The sequence below is a fragment of the Indicator indicator genome, chromosome Z, assembly GCF_027791375.1.
Source record: "Indicator indicator isolate 239-I01 chromosome Z, UM_Iind_1.1, whole genome shotgun sequence".
Classification (NCBI taxonomy): Eukaryota; Metazoa; Chordata; class Aves; order Piciformes; family Indicatoridae; genus Indicator; species Indicator indicator.
In genome coordinates this window covers 34,900,227-34,917,441 of record NC_072053.1, presented here as the reverse complement: position 1 = coordinate 34,917,441, position 17,215 = coordinate 34,900,227, and the positions used below count along the sequence as shown (strand labels likewise).

General features: G+C 39.6%; 1 protein-coding gene across 1 annotated transcript in view; it reads left to right on the top strand.

The window, feature by feature from the left end:
* The window catches only part of SV2C (synaptic vesicle glycoprotein 2C), an 88,159-nt gene that overhangs the window by 26,037 nt on the left and 44,907 nt on the right, over positions 1–17,215 (top strand). The window contains exon 3 of the mRNA XM_054397759.1: positions 9,203–9,354. Within this exon, the coding sequence (XP_054253734.1) occupies positions 9,203–9,354 (152 nt within the window). The remainder of the gene's footprint in view (positions 1–9,202; positions 9,355–17,215) is intronic.

The following is a 17,215-nucleotide window of genomic DNA, read 5'->3' as shown; positions in this document are numbered from 1 at the left end:
GCTGTGGATAAATGTCAACTAATGTAAACCTGTGATACGTGGTTTACATTAGAGAAAAAGTGGTCTTTCCTATGACTGTTAGAAGAGGACCATAACTGTATGAGGAAAAGAAGATTACACAAAAGGGAGAGAAAGACTAACCAGGAGAACCATGTAAATAAGGTAGGGAGCCTAAATGACAGGAAAAAAAAATCAAATGTATGGACTCGTTTAGGTCCATATCATGGAGTCCAACCATTTATCACTGCCAAGTCCACCACTAAACCATGTCCCTAAGTGCTTTGCCCAGAATCATAGAATGGTTTGGATTGGAAGGGATCTTAAAGATCACCTAATTCCAACTCCCCTGCCATTGGCAGGGATACCTCCTACCAGACCAGGTTGTTCAAGGCCCCATCCAGCCTGGTTTTGAACACCTTCCAGGGTTGAAGCCTCCACTTCTGTGGGCAACATATTCCAGTGCCTCATCACCATGGGGAAGAATTTTTTCCTGATGTATAACCTAAATCTATCTTCTTCCAGGTAGAAACCATTACCCCTTGTCTTGTCATTACATGCCTTTGTAAAAGATATCCCTCTCCAGCTATCCTGTAGGCCCCCTTCAGTTACTAGAAGGCCTCTCTAAGGTCTCCCCAGAACCTTCTCTTCTCCAGGCTGAACAATCCCAGTTCTCTCAGCCTGTCTTAATAGAAGTGCTCTAGCTCTCTGATCATCTTTGCAGCCCTCTTCTGGAGCTGGTTTAACAGTTCCATGTCTTTCTTCTGTTGGGAGCTCCAAAGCTGGACACAGTACTTCAGGTGAGATCCCACAGAGAGGAGAATCACCTCCCTTGACCTGCTGGCCACACTGTTGATGCAGCCCAGGATACATTTGTCTTTTAAATACCTCCAGGGATGGTGACTCAACCAGTTCCCTGGGGAGCCTGTTCCAATTATTGACAACTGTTTTGACGAAGAAATGTTTCCTAATATACAGTCTAGATCTCCCCTCACACTACTAGAGGCTGTTGCCTCTTGTCCTATTGCTCATTATTTGGGAAAAGAGATTGAAATCCATCTCTCTACAACCTCCTTGCAGGTATTTGTAGAGGGCAATAAACTTCCCCCTCATCCTCTCTTTTCACCAGAGTAAACAACCTTAGCTGCTCCTGATAAGACTTGTACTCCAGATCCTTCACAAGCTTCCATGGCCTTTTTTAGACATGCTCCAGCACCTCAATGTCCTTCTTGTAGAGAGGGATTCAAAACTGAACATAGTATTCTAGATGTGACCACACCAGGAGATTCTTTTTAGCCCTCCTTTTATTGCTGATGTATTACAGAAACAGTTTTCATTGCCTTTTACTGCAGTAGCCAAACTAAGATCTATCTGGCCTTTGGCCCTTCTAATTGTCTTCCAGCATAACCTTGTAGTCCTCCTGAGTGGTCTGCTTCCTCTTCCAAGGTTCATAATTTTTTTTTTTTTTTACTGAGTTGAGCACTCTGTTCAGCCAGACAGGTCTTCTTTCCTATCAACTCCTCTTTCAGCACTTGGAGACAGCTGGCTTAAAGGTTTTCTTCTTAAAGAACGTCCAACCTTCCTGGGCTCCTTTCCTCCTCAGGACTGCCTCCCAAGAAACTGTCAACCAATTGCCTAACCAGGCCAAATTCTGCCTGCTAGAAGTTTAAGGTAGCAGTTCTGCCAGTCCTGCTCTGTACCTGTCCGTGAGTCAAAAGCTCTATCATTTTGTGATTTCTGTGCCCAGGACAGCTTCCAACCATCACATCACTCATAAACCCTTCTCTGCTCCCAAAAAACTGGTTCAGTGAGCGACCTTCCCTTCCTCACCAACTGTGTGAAGAAGGAGCCTCCTAGATTGTTTCATCTCTACTGTGTTTCTTTTGCAGCAGGTCTCTGCTAAGTAGAAGTCTACATGATTGTGAGAGTTCTCTCAGTTGCACATAGAATATTTCTTATACCTCTTCATTCTGTTCATGTGATCTATAACAGATTACTACCATGATATCTACCTTTCTAGTAAAGGCTGTACAAGGGAAGAACAAGAGGAAGTAGAAGAAAGAGATGACAAAGGAGAACAACAACATCAAGAAAGTAGACTTGGAAAAATTTGCAATGATATGCTTTCATTTTACGTAAAATTTACTTTTTCCTTAAATAGTGTTTGGTTAGTTTGGAGAATGAATTCCTTACTTACCAGCTCAGCTTCCATCAGACCTGGAAGTACTGTTGAGTTCAGTAAATAATTATGTACAATCTTCATCACAAGAACTCTCTGGCTATTAACTCTCTGCCTGGGGATTGGAGGAAGGCCAACATCACTCCAGTCTTCAAAAAGGGTAAGAAGGAGGACCCAGGTAACTATAGACTGGTCAGCCTCACCTCCATCACAGGAAAGGTAATGGAACAACTTATCCTTGGTGCTGTCCTTAGGCATATCAAGGACAAGAGGGTCATTAGGAGCAGTCAACATGGTGTTATCAAAGGGAAGTCATATTTGACCAACCTGATAGCCTTTTATGAGGACATAATCAGGTGGATAGATGATGGTAGAGCAGTGGATGTGGTTTATCTTGATTTCAGTAAAGCATTTGACACTGTCTCCCACAGCATCCTTGCAGCTAAACTGAGGCAGTGTGGTCTGGATGATCAGGTAGTAGATGGGTCAGGAACCGGTTGAAGGAAAGAAGTCAGAGAATTGTGGTCAATGGGATGGAGTCAAGCTGGAGGCCTGTGTCTAGCAGGGTCCTTCAGGGGTCAGTACTGGGATCAGTTCTATTCAATATATTTATCAATGACCTGGATGAGGGAACAGAGAGCACTGTCAGCAAGTTTGCTGAGGACACAAAACTGGGAGGAGTGGCTGACACACCAGAGGGTTGTGCTGCCATTCAGTGAGAGTTAGGCTGGAGAGTTGGGCAGTTCAACAAGGGCAAGTGTAGAGTCTTACACCTGGGAAAGAACAACCCCAGGTATCTGTATAGGCTGGGGACTGACCTGCTGGAGATCAGTGAAGGGGAAAAGGACCTGGGGGTCCTAGTGGGTGGAAGGTTGAGCATGAGCCAGCAATGTGCTCTTGTGGCCAAGAAGGCCAATGCCATTCTGGCTGTATTAGAAGGGATGTGGTTGAGAGAGGTTCTCCACCCCCTCTGCTCTGCCTTGGTGAAGCCACATCTGGAATATTTTGTCCAGTTCTGGGTCCCTCACTATGAGAAGGACAGGGAACTGCTTGAAGGAGTCCAGCACAGAGCCACAAAGGTGATTAAGGGAATGGAACATCTTCCTTACGAGGAGAAACTGAGGGAGCTGGGCCTCTTTAGTTTGGAGATGAGAAGACTGAGAGATGACGTCACTAATGTTTATAAATATGTAAAAGGTGAGTACCAAGATGGTGAAGTCAAGCTCTTCCTGGTGATACCCAATGACAGGACAAGGCTCAATGGGTGGAAGTTGAGGCACAGGAAGTTCCATGGAAACACAAGGAAGATTTTTTTCACTGTGAGGGTGACAGAACACTGGAACAGGCTGCCCAGGGGGGTTGTGGAGCCTTCCTCTCTGGAGATATTCAAGACCTGCCAGGATGCATTCTTGTGTGCTCTGGTATAGGTGTCCTGCTCTGGCAGATGATCTTTCAAGGTCTCTTCCAAACCCCTAACATTCTGTGATTCTGTGATTAATGGTGTACAGACTATGTGTGTACCTGAAAGACAAATTTTCTAGTGTACATAGTCCAAAGAGACACTCACATTTAAACATGGGTAGAATGATCCACTAAGCTTAACCTGTGATGTACCACAGTTTTGTAGGGCGTTATGCAGCAGTTCTCAAGGAGAACTTTTACATGCTTTGCCTGTGCAATGACAGCTCAGAAAAGAAACCAGCAGAGAGGTTTTGAATGAGACTTGTGGTAGTGGGGGACAGCTGTTAAGAGGAAAGAGTAGGTGCAATTAGACAAAAGGACAGAGGGTGGTGGGGGGTTTCCAAACCTTAGGAATGTTACACTGATTCTGCGCTTTGAGCCCTATCCCTTTGTAACAATTGCAAATAACAAGGTAGCGACTTGCATATGCTATCTTAGGAAGACACTATCTTTATTTTTAGTCTGGATTTTGTCCAAATTTGAAAGATAAGGTATTTCCGAAAAACACCATCCTGCCTTGTGCATTTAGTATTCTGTAAAGGGTTTTTTTCCCCCTATTCTCTCTATCCTTTGTAAGATTTTGCATTACAAGCCCCTTTGGCTACTGAACCTGCAAATATCAGAAGCCAGAGGTTCCTGAATGCCTTGTGGAAGTGTTTTCATCCCAGCTGCCACACTGTGCAGTTGCCAAAATCTATTGTGACAAATCACAGCTCTGGAGGTAGATCAGCAGACGTTTTTTCATCTCTGTGACAAAGAAAACACAAACGTACCTTACCTTATTGTTTGCTTCACAGAATCGTGCTCTCCACAGGTGCACTGCTTAAATCTTCTTTTGGTTTTCCCCTCTTCTCTAATTTTACAGAGGAAAACTCAGCATAGAGTGCACACAAACAATATTATAAAAGCATAGCTTTCAGTTTGAATGATTTTCACAAACTGAACCTTTTTCAACTGAAAATTTTGGATTAGATTACTTGCTTATTTCTGTCTTGTCATCCCCTGAGTAATTGTTATTCTTTTTTTAATCTAAACCAATAAAAATATGTCACAAGGCCAAGAAGGCACAAACTAGAGCACAGGAAGTTCCACATCTTCAGGAACCTCTTTACTCTGAAAGTGACAAAGCAGTGGAATGGACTGCCCAAGGTAGTTGTGGAGTCTCCTTCTTTGGAGACTTTCAAAACTCATGGTCATGTGAAACTAGCTTTAGGTGAACCTGCTTTATCCAGTGAGTTGGACTGGATTATCTCTAGGAATCCCTTGCAGCCCACGTCAGTCTGTGATTCTGTGAAACAGCTCACTGTCTCAGGCCAGTTAATTTCTGGAGCAGACAATACTATATTCTGTGGAAAGATAGTGTTCATATTTCCTATAACACAAAAGATGAAATCTTCCTACTTTAAAATGGTGCATGCCACCATTCATTCCACACAGTGTCCATGGGATACCGAAGAGGCAGTCTGCTCTCAAACTTGAAATGAAAAACATGTTGAGGATCAAAATCTGTTCCTTCTATGTAAATACAGAAAGGCTCATCTGAAGTCTTATATGAATGTTAAGTGAAGGTGGGATCCAAACTAGGATTTCTTAGACCACTGAAAATGCATTCTTCCTTGCAGATCTTGGGTGATACACCACATACCACATTAGTTCTATAATAGTAAATGTCTGTGGTACCAAGCACACATTCAGATTTCTTCAAGCGTCAAATAGAAAACTTTTTGCTACTTAAAAATGGTCTCTAGGTCCACACAGTTTTTAAGGAGTTTCCTCTCTGCTGTTCAGTGTGATAATGGCTGTAGCAATTCTGTGCTTCCTTTTTGCTGTCACTTGCTCTGTATTTGGGAGCAAGTTTTAGGGAACAGGGGCATGGCTACTGCCACCCTGGAATTGTCCAGCGTAACAGAAAAAGAACAGTCTTATGCAGCAGGATGCTTTCTCTTCACCTCCTTCCTCTCTTCTCTAGTTCAGTGGTTGATTAGCCTCTCTAAAATTTTCATAGTAGTTTTTATAGTTGCTGTAATAGCTTTGTAGCATAGGAAGAGTTCTTTTAGGTAGTGGTATTCTCAAAGCTTCTAGCAGTATCACTCCACACTTATGTGAGGACAGAATGAAGAATTTAACCATCTGAGAAGTTTTCCACTCACATGTTTAAGGTGTGAAGAAGTACACAGCACGTTTTACTATGTAGTTGCTATGAAAAGAGAGATACAACTTTAGATAGCAGCTGTTGTCTGTGTGGTGAAAATACATCCTTTATTTCCCCTTTAGACAGTATATATTATTTGTACTGTTTAGTCAATATGAAGATAATATCTGGACTTTTAAGTTTTTCTTAGCCTATTGGTGTACTCACTGGCAATATCAGCTTAATCACACCAGCTGTAATAGAAAAAACATGTTTTTTTTCCAAAGCTGGTTAATTTTTTTTTTTCATATCCTAAATAAACATTTATGATTACTGGCTCCAAAATTCCTCTTACATGTCTGTGCTGGTATGAGCTTTACCTGGAGTCTAAAAGCCCAAATGGTAACAGATTGAGATCTCTCCACTCTCTCTTTCCCTGTAAGGTAAAACAAATCAGGTATGGAAAAGGAGAGGTAAATTCATGAAAGAAATAGTCTGGAATCAGTTTGAAGGAAGAAGCAGAAGACAGTAATTTTTTAAACTATATCTGTCTATATATCTCTATCTATATACCTATATCTATCTATCTATCTATATATATCAGTAACAGGGAAGGTTACAAAAGTATTAAGAAAAGGGCAAATAGAAAATAAATATACAAAACCAGGCCCAGCTTGCATTGGATTCCCTGGATGCAAGTCAATTCAGCTCTTTAGAAAACATGGATGCAGGGAATATAGGCCACCACCATGTGGTCAATGCAGGAAGCAGGAGTAGTGGGTGACCTTTCTTGAGCACGTGAAGCAGGGAAAATAGGAAGAGTTCAGATGTGTCTCTCCTTCAACAGGCTTTCTGGACAGGAAGGGGGAGTGGAATAGACCACCTTTGACCCAGGGGGAAGGGAAAACCAGGTCTCTCTCTGCCCACCTGGATCAAGTTTCTTTTGTCCACCTGGGGGCTGAGTTCTTTTCAGCCCCCATGAAGGATGGGCATAACCCAGCACAATGTCTGAAAGATCTATTTGTTAGAAAAGTTGCCTTATAGAATTTGTCAGTACAGACAATACTTCTTCTGTAGCCTTGAAGGACCTTTAGGATGTAGGCTATGATAGCATAGCACCTAGATCAGTTTTAAGTGCTAAAATAGCACCAAATTACCATTATCAGGGTACTGTTGGTTCATGCTGACAGCTTGGCAAGGCCTTTTTTTTTTTTTTTTTTTTTTTTTTTTGCTGCTTTTGGTCAGGATCTCCATACATATTATGACATTAAGATAGGACAGGTTCTTTCCTCTTGAAACATCCACCCATTTCCTAAACCATCATCTCATAAACATTTGTGTGACATACAGATGTATGATTTACTCCACCCACGGGAAACTCTCTGCACTCTCACTTCACCGGAATTCCAGCCTATGAGATTTAAGGGAGAGTTCAAGAGGATTATATGTTGAGTCCTGAATTTCACAACCGTAAGAACCATACTTGCCTGAAAGGAATCCTTTATAGAGAGTTTTTTCAAGCATTTTGCAATGGGAATCTATTAAAGTGTTAAATGTCTTTTATTATTAATCACACTACACAGTGCAGATGGTTCCAAGCTATATTTACTACCACAGTAACTGCATTATAAAGTAACAAGAAGATTATGTACTTCATGAAAAAACATATGAAAGGAAGAAAATTGTAAATTTAGAAGAGCATATTGGATAACACAACAGGAAAATTGCCAAATACATATTTACTTACCACTCTGTATACTTTTCTTAATGAACAGATGCAATCAAAGAAAGATGCACTGAGTTACCAAAAATTATTTTCTTTAGGTATGGTGTTATTGCATGAATCACACTGTCCTGTATCCCATGATCAGCCCTTTAATTTAGGCCTTCTTGAAAGTGGGCGCTTGTAACTCCTCATCAGCACTTTCCAGCTTAGGCAGGATATAGGAAGACACTGTTTCTGGTTCTGCTAGTCAATTATCCACATTAGAAAAAGAACTCTAATTAGATCTGTTAGTGCTATATTTGGGCAATATTGTAAGAGTGTGATTCAAAGCTGTGCATGAGCCCTGAAGCATGAGAAATCATAGCTGTAATCTGTCTTATGCTTCGGGAACTGAAGACTCTTTTGTTCATAGCGTCACTGAGGCAGCAGTGTTTCCCCATTACAGCCAAATGAGCTGTGTTTCTATCTTTGGCCATGCTCCTTCACTCTGAACTTCTGGGAGAATCTCTGAGGACAGTGCCTCCCATTGCCTGTGACAGGACAGTGAAGGCTTTTAGTGTCTGCTCATAAGAACGAATTAAATACAGCTGTACATATAACAAGAATTCATGGAGATAAAAACCTCTGCAGAACTGTCAGAGATTGTAAGAGCTAGCAGGCTTGACTATGGGCAATATTCATTATAAAGCTAGAGTTGACTAGTGGTACTTCATGAAGAGCTATCTGGAAGGAAGTACAAACCAAAAATAAATATAACGGCTCAACCAGTATTTCATCGCTGTACCTGAAGACAAGTATGGCACTGAATTTTCTTAAGAGTGAAATGTCACTTCTGTATTCAATCTTTTATTTTTTATATTTGTTTTAATCCACTTTAAATTTCCTCCTTTTTGCTTCTAGCTTGGCAGATCACAGATGACAGCACAAATATATGTTAGTTTTAAAAATTCAGTTAAAGGTTTAAACCATGCTTTAAAGTATGTGATCCGATACGTAAGAGTATCTCTTCGACCTTCCCAGGTATTTTATTCAGCAGGAAAAATAAAATCCACAAGGACTTTTGGCATCTTACATTGATACCAAGTTAAGCTCTTTTTTTTCCCCCTCCTTTTTTTTTCCCCTCCTTTTTTTGTCCAACAATCTTGAGATACCACATGAAAAACTGGTAATAGCAAATAACGTAGTACAACTGAATAGAACATCTTTTAACATATGTCTGAAATAGAACATATTAGTAACATATCTGACATTTAGTCACTTCTTGGTTACCTAAAAGCATGAGAAGTAAGACTTAGAGAAACATCAATTATTGTTTGGGAAAATTACTAACATTCCAGTCAAAACCAATGTATTTTGGCACTTGTCAGCGGCCTGCCATGATTTCAGAATTTTTGCAGTGGTGAAAGTCAGTGCTTTATGCTATTTGTGTTTCAAGAGCTGGGACATTGAAAATCCCCTTGAAACACCGAATGAAACAAATTGCACACATAGTTTTCAAGAAGATAGTTGACAAAAACGTTGTCCAAACTGTTGAAAATTTCCTCAAGAGTTTCTCAATAGTACATGGTGCAATTTGGAAAAAAAAAAAAAAAACCTCTTGCCAGAAAGTCTACTTGTAATTTAGGTTTTCACTGACTGAAATTACGGACACATTCAAACTTCATCTAGCTATGACTCTCTCAATTCATGATCAGTATTCTTCTCTTAGGATTGGTGGAGCAGTGCCGACAGTCTTCTCCTATTTTTCGGAAGTGCTTGCTCGGGAGAAACGAGGCGAACACCTAAGTTGGCTCTGTATGTTCTGGATGATTGGTGGCATCTATGCTTCTGCAATGGCTTGGGCAATAATTCCTCATTATGGTAAGAAAAACATCTTTCAATTTGTAGCTCTTCTAGTAGAAAAATAAAGCTCTTTTAAGTGTTGTTTAAAGAGGGGACTTCATGACTGTTCTCAAAATACTGCCCCTGTTGTTAAAAAAAAAAAAAAAAAAAAAAGGAACAAAATTCCTTTTGGTGGAAATGATGAGACTACATTGTAGTCTGAATAATAAATAACATATTCCAAAGCACAAACATAGTCAATGCCCATGTTTAGTCAGTTTCTTTAAATTGCTGAAAATCTGGGAACATGAAAGAAAAATCAGTGTTGTTGAACTTGGGTAAAATAGATGATCCAGGAGACTGGATCAGAGAAATTTTGAATTGTTGGATGTTAAATTTGTGTTCACTTTGATAGAGAGATACAATGTTAGTTAAGATACAAAGTTAGTTTAAGCATTCTTGAGAAAAGAAAGTAAGGACTCTTTTAGTGTTTGCAGTCCTAGTTCTGAATTTATAGCTGTGCTGAATGTTCTTTTCTTTTTGTATCTTTTAAATGGTGTAGAAACAGAGTAATTGAACAGAGCACATTTAAACTCTGTGGGGGTGAATTAGGGTAAGTAAACCAGAAAGTTTGCAACAGCACACATGCAGTACAAGCCATTTTGTGAAAGAATTCTTTACTGCCCTGATATGGTTAAATGTTTTGTGCGGTTACAAATGCAATTCTTAGTCTCTTGGGCTTGTCTTGTAGGAAGTTTAACTGCTAGTGGGTCTCCACAATTGCTGAGACTGCTCACTACTTTTTAAAAATCAACTTCTGTAAGCATTTTTCCCTGGCACTCCTCAAGAAAAGTAAAGCAACATTGTGAGTTAGCTGGCATCCAAAGCAGTTTTCATTAGCCAAGTGATGAGGTTTATCACATTGGATTGTGAAAGAGAGGACAACTTTAAAAGGTTTGCCCAAAGTGATTGGAACATTCAGCAAGGAGTAATGCTGAGAAGTAAATTATAATCATGCAGAGTAATCAAATACATAGACTTGCATTAAAATTAATTGTGGGCTCTAGTATATGCAACCTGAATCTATGTTTTCAACCCTGATGTTTGGCTTTGAGTTGCTGGAATTAAAGAGAGGAATTTTTGCTGAAAAGGCACAATGTGGATGAGGTGGTTTTGTTGTTTTGTTTTTGGTTTTGTTTTTCCAATTAGTAAATTGCTCTGGATGCCAAGTACTTTTCACTTTCTTATGGATTTTAATTTTCTTTATCTTTCAGTGGAAAAATGCAAACCTTATGACAGACTGATTACATAGGGTGTGTAATTTCATTCCAGATTTTATAACTAACTCAATAACCTTTACTGAGGTGCTTTTAAAAGTCACATAGCAGTATATATTAACGAATTATAATAAATTCTCTCATACCAAATCAGTGGCACTATGCAATGGAATAATATTGACAACGAAAATCCACGCCACACTGATTTTTTCATGTGTGTCCTTCTGCAAAAATATTCATTAAATCTCCTAAGGAAAAAAAAAAGGATATAAAAAAAACAATTTTAAAAGACAGTGTTCTTCAGTGCTAGCTGTATAAATCACTCTCCTTGAAGTACACTAAGGAAAGCCATAATAGCCAAATGAAGGCTAAAAAGCAAGCTATAATCAACAGAAACAAGCCTTTCTCACAGTAAAAGAAGTGAGTCTAGACATATTTTTGGCAAAAATAAACAATGTATTCATGGTTTCGATAAGGTGTTGAAATTGTCTTCACTTTATATCAGACCTTTTCATTAGATTGTGAAGTTTAAAACTTGCGTCTTAGCTTCTAGCACAAATGTAGAATCACCTCAGCTCAGGACCAGGAGCAAATTGCTTCATTGTCACAATGCTATGCTGAGCTCTCAGACATTGACAAGGGTTCCCAGGGCAAACAGTGCTCTGGCACTTGGGGGACTGTGGTCACACCTTGCTGTACCCTCCTGAAAACCCTCCAGGGTAAGTGAATACCTGTTCAGGTCTCTGTACCATTTGTATCTTATGCATCCATGATGAGACTCCTGTATTGGTGTGTTCTATTTTAAAATTTGTGCGTGGTTTCCAGGGAATTAATTTACCAGAATTAATCAAAGATTCCTCCAAATCACTTCCAGTCCTTCTTACCATTCACACCTCCATGGACCAGTAAGCAAAACATAATTATAAACAAGGCAAACTACGCACATCTGAGCCTCATTTATATAATGCGTAGAGATTTCTGAGTTCTCTGCTCCTCACATGAGGAGTAAAACAGAGTTGATTTTTCTCAGTTGAACTCGAAAGTTACTCAATGGCAGTAAATGAATTTGCATCCCTTGAAAAGCAATAAACTGCTACTGAGCATAGTGGAATTATTCTTGAGAAAAAATACTAGGTCAACAGAGTAGAATAATTGTATAGATCTTTTTCTGCTCTCTTTTACAAATGTATTATTTTCATTTGTACTGCCTCTTATATAAGCCACTTAAAAAAAGTCCTAAATTCACAAGGAGTATACATTATCTAGCCAAAGGCAGCTAGTGGAGCTATCTATACAAGTCTACCAGTTGAATATTTAGCTCTATCATTCTGTGAGGAAACAATTATCCTCTCTGTATGTAATAGTTTATCTCAGTTTCTGTTCAAGCAGCCCAGAAGTGTCTAAAACCTCAGTAATCTTCTGAAACACAAAGTAAAGAGAAGCTAAGAGTTGTGTTGGTATCCATGTGCTAAAAGAGGAATCTGCTTGATGTAATGCTGCAGTGACCACGTACAGAAAGGCTCATATCATCTGGAAGACAGGCATTTCTGTCTCAAGGCTTCTTGAATTCTATAGCTGTTGGCTTTTGTTTAAAAACTGAACGTGGATGGAGACTTGTTTAGGATCTCCAAAAGAGGAATTCAGGTCATGGAGAAGTTATTAGAGGAAACTTTTGCAGAGAAATGCTTCTAGCTAGTGTCGGTCAACACAGTCTCCCACTAGGCTGCTATAAACAAATTGTTTTATGTGCTACTTAGATCTGGCTGGATAGGAATGATAATTACCATTTTATAAATCGTTTTGCAAGTGCAACTTTAAATTTAACATCATATTTCAAGGTAGAGTAGTTTGAACACTGTCAAATTCATCAAATATGTATTACAATATTCTTTAAAAGGTTTATTTTTCAAATAACCACAAATCTTGTGAGGGAGAAATTACATTTCCATTTAAACTAACATAAGAATCAAAAACGATTAAGCAAGTTCTTGTAGCTTTTTTACCTCTTTAATAATAAAAAAAAGCTATGAAATTGTTAATTGTAAAAAAAAAAAAAAAAAAAAGGTTGCCTGCCACACGTGTATTATTTGTATTATTTTAAAAGTCAGTCTTGATTTTTATTGTGCTAAATGCTCCAACCTAAACATAATGGGAGGCTGGAAAAGGATTATAGTGATTTAACCTATCAATTTTGATATTCCGTAGAGTTTCACGTGGCATATACAAGCCTTTTCTGACTTCATAAACTACAGATAAACCTTTTGAAATATCAAAATGTTTTGCTTAGTGACAAACAATATTGACCTCAGGGATTTGTAAATCTTATTCCTGAGCAAGAATTCGAATACATGGCTGAAAAGAAATCAGATTGCACAGCCAAGAGCAGGATGGTCCCACGCTCCAACCTCCTACTTTTGGCATGTACTGTGGGAGAAAGGAGACAACCATGGCTTCGAAACTAACTCAATGGCTTCAGTAAACAAATCGCCACAATCTGATCAGAGGCAGAAATACTACTTCCGTATATATCAATCAAATTCCAATGCAATTAGGGTAGATTGTTTACTAAAAGACAATAAAAATAATATTACATAATCAAGTAATTTGGAAACATTACTTTTTTAACACAGTGTAAAAAGCAGATTTAAGTCTTTAGTCTAAACCTTTTATTCAAACCACTATATCCACATTGCATAACAGATGTTTATCTAAACTATTAATTTGTTATGAGTAAAGTCCTTCTAATACTTGAGAACCAACAATTGAGGGCCTAAGAGAGGTGTTTAGGTCTCCAGTAGAAAAAGACTATGAAAACATAGGCCCAGGAGTCCATAAATGGCTTCTGTTTCTAACTGAGGACAATTGTGATCAGATTGGATCAATCTGGTTTTCTTTTGATTTCTTTTGGCTTGCAAAGTGGCCAGAAAAACATTTCTCAGTTTGAGGCTGAAGGGTGCTAATGGGAAGCAGTCCCATTCACCTGAAGAAATTAACTTTACTGGAAATCAAAAAGATCTTTTTATCACCATTTTGGTAGGTGGCTTGAGAGTGGTTTCTGTACTATTTTCTATTGTCATGTTTGCTTTGTTCTTGTGCCATCTAGTTGGAGATTAAAAAGTTAAACATATGTTCAAAACTGTAATACAGTAATACAATAAATACCTTCTGTACAAAACTATCCTGAACTATAGTGTAGTAAAATAGACAAAATGGTAGGCAGAACTGCATGAAGCTGTTATTCAGATGAGGAGATGGCAATCTACTGGCTCACTGTGGAACTCAAAGCATGTGCCACACCACGGAGGAGTTATTCCCTCGGCCTATGGCAGACTAAACTGAGAACTGAGAATCACAGGCTCATAGGATGGTTTGGGTTGGAAGGGACCTCCAAAGGTTATCTAGTCCAACTCCCTTCCATTAGATAGATTGCTCAGAGCCTCATCAAGCCTGACCTTGAACATCTCCAAGGATAGGGCCTCTGGGCAACCTGTTCCAGTGTTCCAATACTCTCATGATGAAGAACTTCCTCCTAATGTCCAACCTCTCTCAATCTGCTGGCCACACTTCTTTTGATGCAGCCTAGGATGAGATTGGCCTTTTGGGCTGCAAGTGCACATTGTTGGGTCATGTCCAGCTTCCCATCCACCAGAACTCCCAAGTCCTTTTCTTTCTGCACAGGGCTGCTTTCTATCACCTCATCCCCCAGCCTGTATTGATAATGAAGACTGTTCTGGCCCAGGTGCAAGACCCTGTCCTTGCTCTTGTTGAACCTCATGAGGTTCATGTGGGCCAACCTCTCCAGCTTGTCCAGATTCCTCTGGATGACATCCCCTTCCTGTAGCATAACTACAGCACCAGTCAGCTTGGTGTCATCTGCAAACTTCCTGATGGCATACTCGATCCCACTGTCTATATCATGGTGTCTATAACACAATGGACTAAAACTGTTCAGTGCTGATGAATTCAGAAAAAATATTAACTCTCGTATTGTTATCTTTATTATTTGTCTATAAACTTATTCTCACTGGCACATGGCAGCAACAATGTTGGGATAAAAAAATCTTATACCAATGCCATGTGTTGTCAGTGGAGTTGTATAGTATGGTGAATACTTGATTAGCAACAAAAGTGTAAGAATCTTAGGAGCATTTCTAATGAGCAGAGCTGGCTTCTTCTGGGTGGTGGAAACTGCATGTGTGATCACACAGAGATTTCAGTCTAACCCGCTGATCTCTTCCCATTATGATGAGACAAGTTTATTACAACAGCAAACAGGAGTTAAAAGGTTTCAGCCTTCCGTGGTGATGATTATTCCAAGATGAATGCCATGAAACAGTTGTTCTCCAGTACATAAATGCTACGTGGCATATGGTTTAGATAATATAAGGAAAAAGATGAGCTTTTCCTGTTTGTCAGCATATCTTTTTGTATAAATGAAAAGGTTGACAAAATAGTTTGTTACTGAGACCAAAAGCCAGGATGTTTTTTGCTGGTGGCTTGTACAGGCTAAATTTTCTCAAAAGTAACCCATGAACTCGAGTGTCTTGAGGTCTAGGTCAGGATTGTACATGGATGAGTACAGAAAATTCTTGACTACTTTGAAAAATTAGGATCTTAACCCCATTGCTAAGTCTTTTTTGTTGTGCTTCTAAATTCTGAAATGTGCATGAGACCTGAGCATTAGATGAACAGCTTGATTTCATGGCTATTTCATTAGTTACTCCCAGCATTTCCACAGCAGTGAGGTGCTCAGCAGCTTACAAATGTTTTATAAATTGTTGTTTCATCTTAGGGAAAGGATCATCAAATTCCTTCTTGCATTATTCCTTTGCCGTAGTCCCCAGAGGGGCATTTGCTGTCTCTGGTGCAGTGCACCCATCCAATAGAAAGACTGAGATGTGCTGACATGATTTATAACAAAAAAGATCCACACTTGACTGATTCTGTATTGCTGCATCATTGCAGTTGCTGTGTTCCCAACCAGGGAAAGAAATTATACTCAGTAGTTATATCTACCAAGATGATTTTACTGCAGTTCCTTGTACATCAACAACTGATTATTGTGAGTTGGAAAAAAGGAAAAACAGTCATGTGATGGCTGTTTGATTTCCTTCTTTGAATTTGGAACATGCTGAAACAGGATATTGTCAATGATACAGACATGAAAGAGGTGCATCAGTGATGTCTTCCTCAATTTGCAAAAGGCAAGTAAGAGAAAAGTATGACTAGCTGCAAAGGGAGAAAGAATGAATTACTTAGAGATAAGACAAAAAGTAATGAGGCGAAATTTCTGTAAAGGAGAGATGGTACAGTTAACGAAAAAGACTTTCCAATGGTGTGTTAGTATAGCATCTGAATAAAACTGCTGTGAAAGCAGATAAATGTCAGCCAGTGTAAGCCTTTGAGAACATATTTTGAGGGTATTGTAGGTGCCATTGCTGATTCCGGTTTGGAGCAACTAGGTGCACTGGATCCCCTCCCTCAAAATCACATCCACCCTTGTTCTCAGGGGCAAGCATTCTACAAGGGCTTGCTCCAGCAGGTGGTAATGTAGGCCAGAAAAAAAGCAAAGGAAACAGACAAAGACAAAAAGAGGAAAGAACTTAAGAAATTAGAATTAAAAACCCAAATAGCATTGGGTATTCCCAGCACACATTGGAAAATGTCTATCAAACTAATTACGGAATTCTAGAATGTTTTGAGTTGGAAAGGACCTTTAAAGATCATCTAGTTCAACCCTGTGTCAGTGAGCAGGGATATTTTTAAACCGATCAGGTTGCTCAGCCGATCCTACCTTGAATATTTCCATGGATGGGGCTTCTATCATCTTGCTGGGCAACCTGGGCCAGTGTTTCACTATCCTCATCGTAAATATCTTGCTTATATCTAGTCTAAATCTACCCTCTTTTAGTTTAAAACCATTATCCCTTATCCTGTCACAACAGGCCCTTCTAAAAATACTGTCACCATCTTTATTTCAGGCCTCCTTTAAGTAATGAAAAGCTACAATGAGATCTCTCTGGAGTCTCCTCTTCTCCAAACTGAACAACCCCAACTCCCTCAGCCTTTCTTCACAGGAGAGGTGTTCCATTTCTCTGATCGTTTTTGTAGCCCTCCTCTGGACCTGCTCCAACAGGTCCATGTCTCTCCTGTATGAATATTCTAGAGCAGGATGCAGAAATCTGTAGAGTAGGCTGGTACTTAACCTTCTGGAGTAGGCTCCCTTGACCTTCTGGCCAAGCTTCTTTTGATGCAGCTCAATATATGGGTGGCCTTCTGGACTGAAGAAGCATTTATCAACTCATATCTGGCTTTTCATCCAGCATTGCCCCCAAGTCCTTCTCAGCAGGGCTACTTTCAGTCCCTCCATCCTCTGACCCTGTATTGATATAGAGGGTTGCCCCAATTCAGGTGCAGGACCTTGCACCTGGCCTTGTTGATCCTCATGAGGTTCACACAGGCCTGCTTCTCAATCTCATCCATGTCCCTCTGTAGGGCATTCCAGCCCAACAGAGATTCCTGAGTGAAACACTTGTTACTGGTCACCATCTAGACATCGAACCATTGATCACTACCCTCTGGGGGTGACCATCTCAGTAGTTCCTTATTCACCAAGCTGTCCA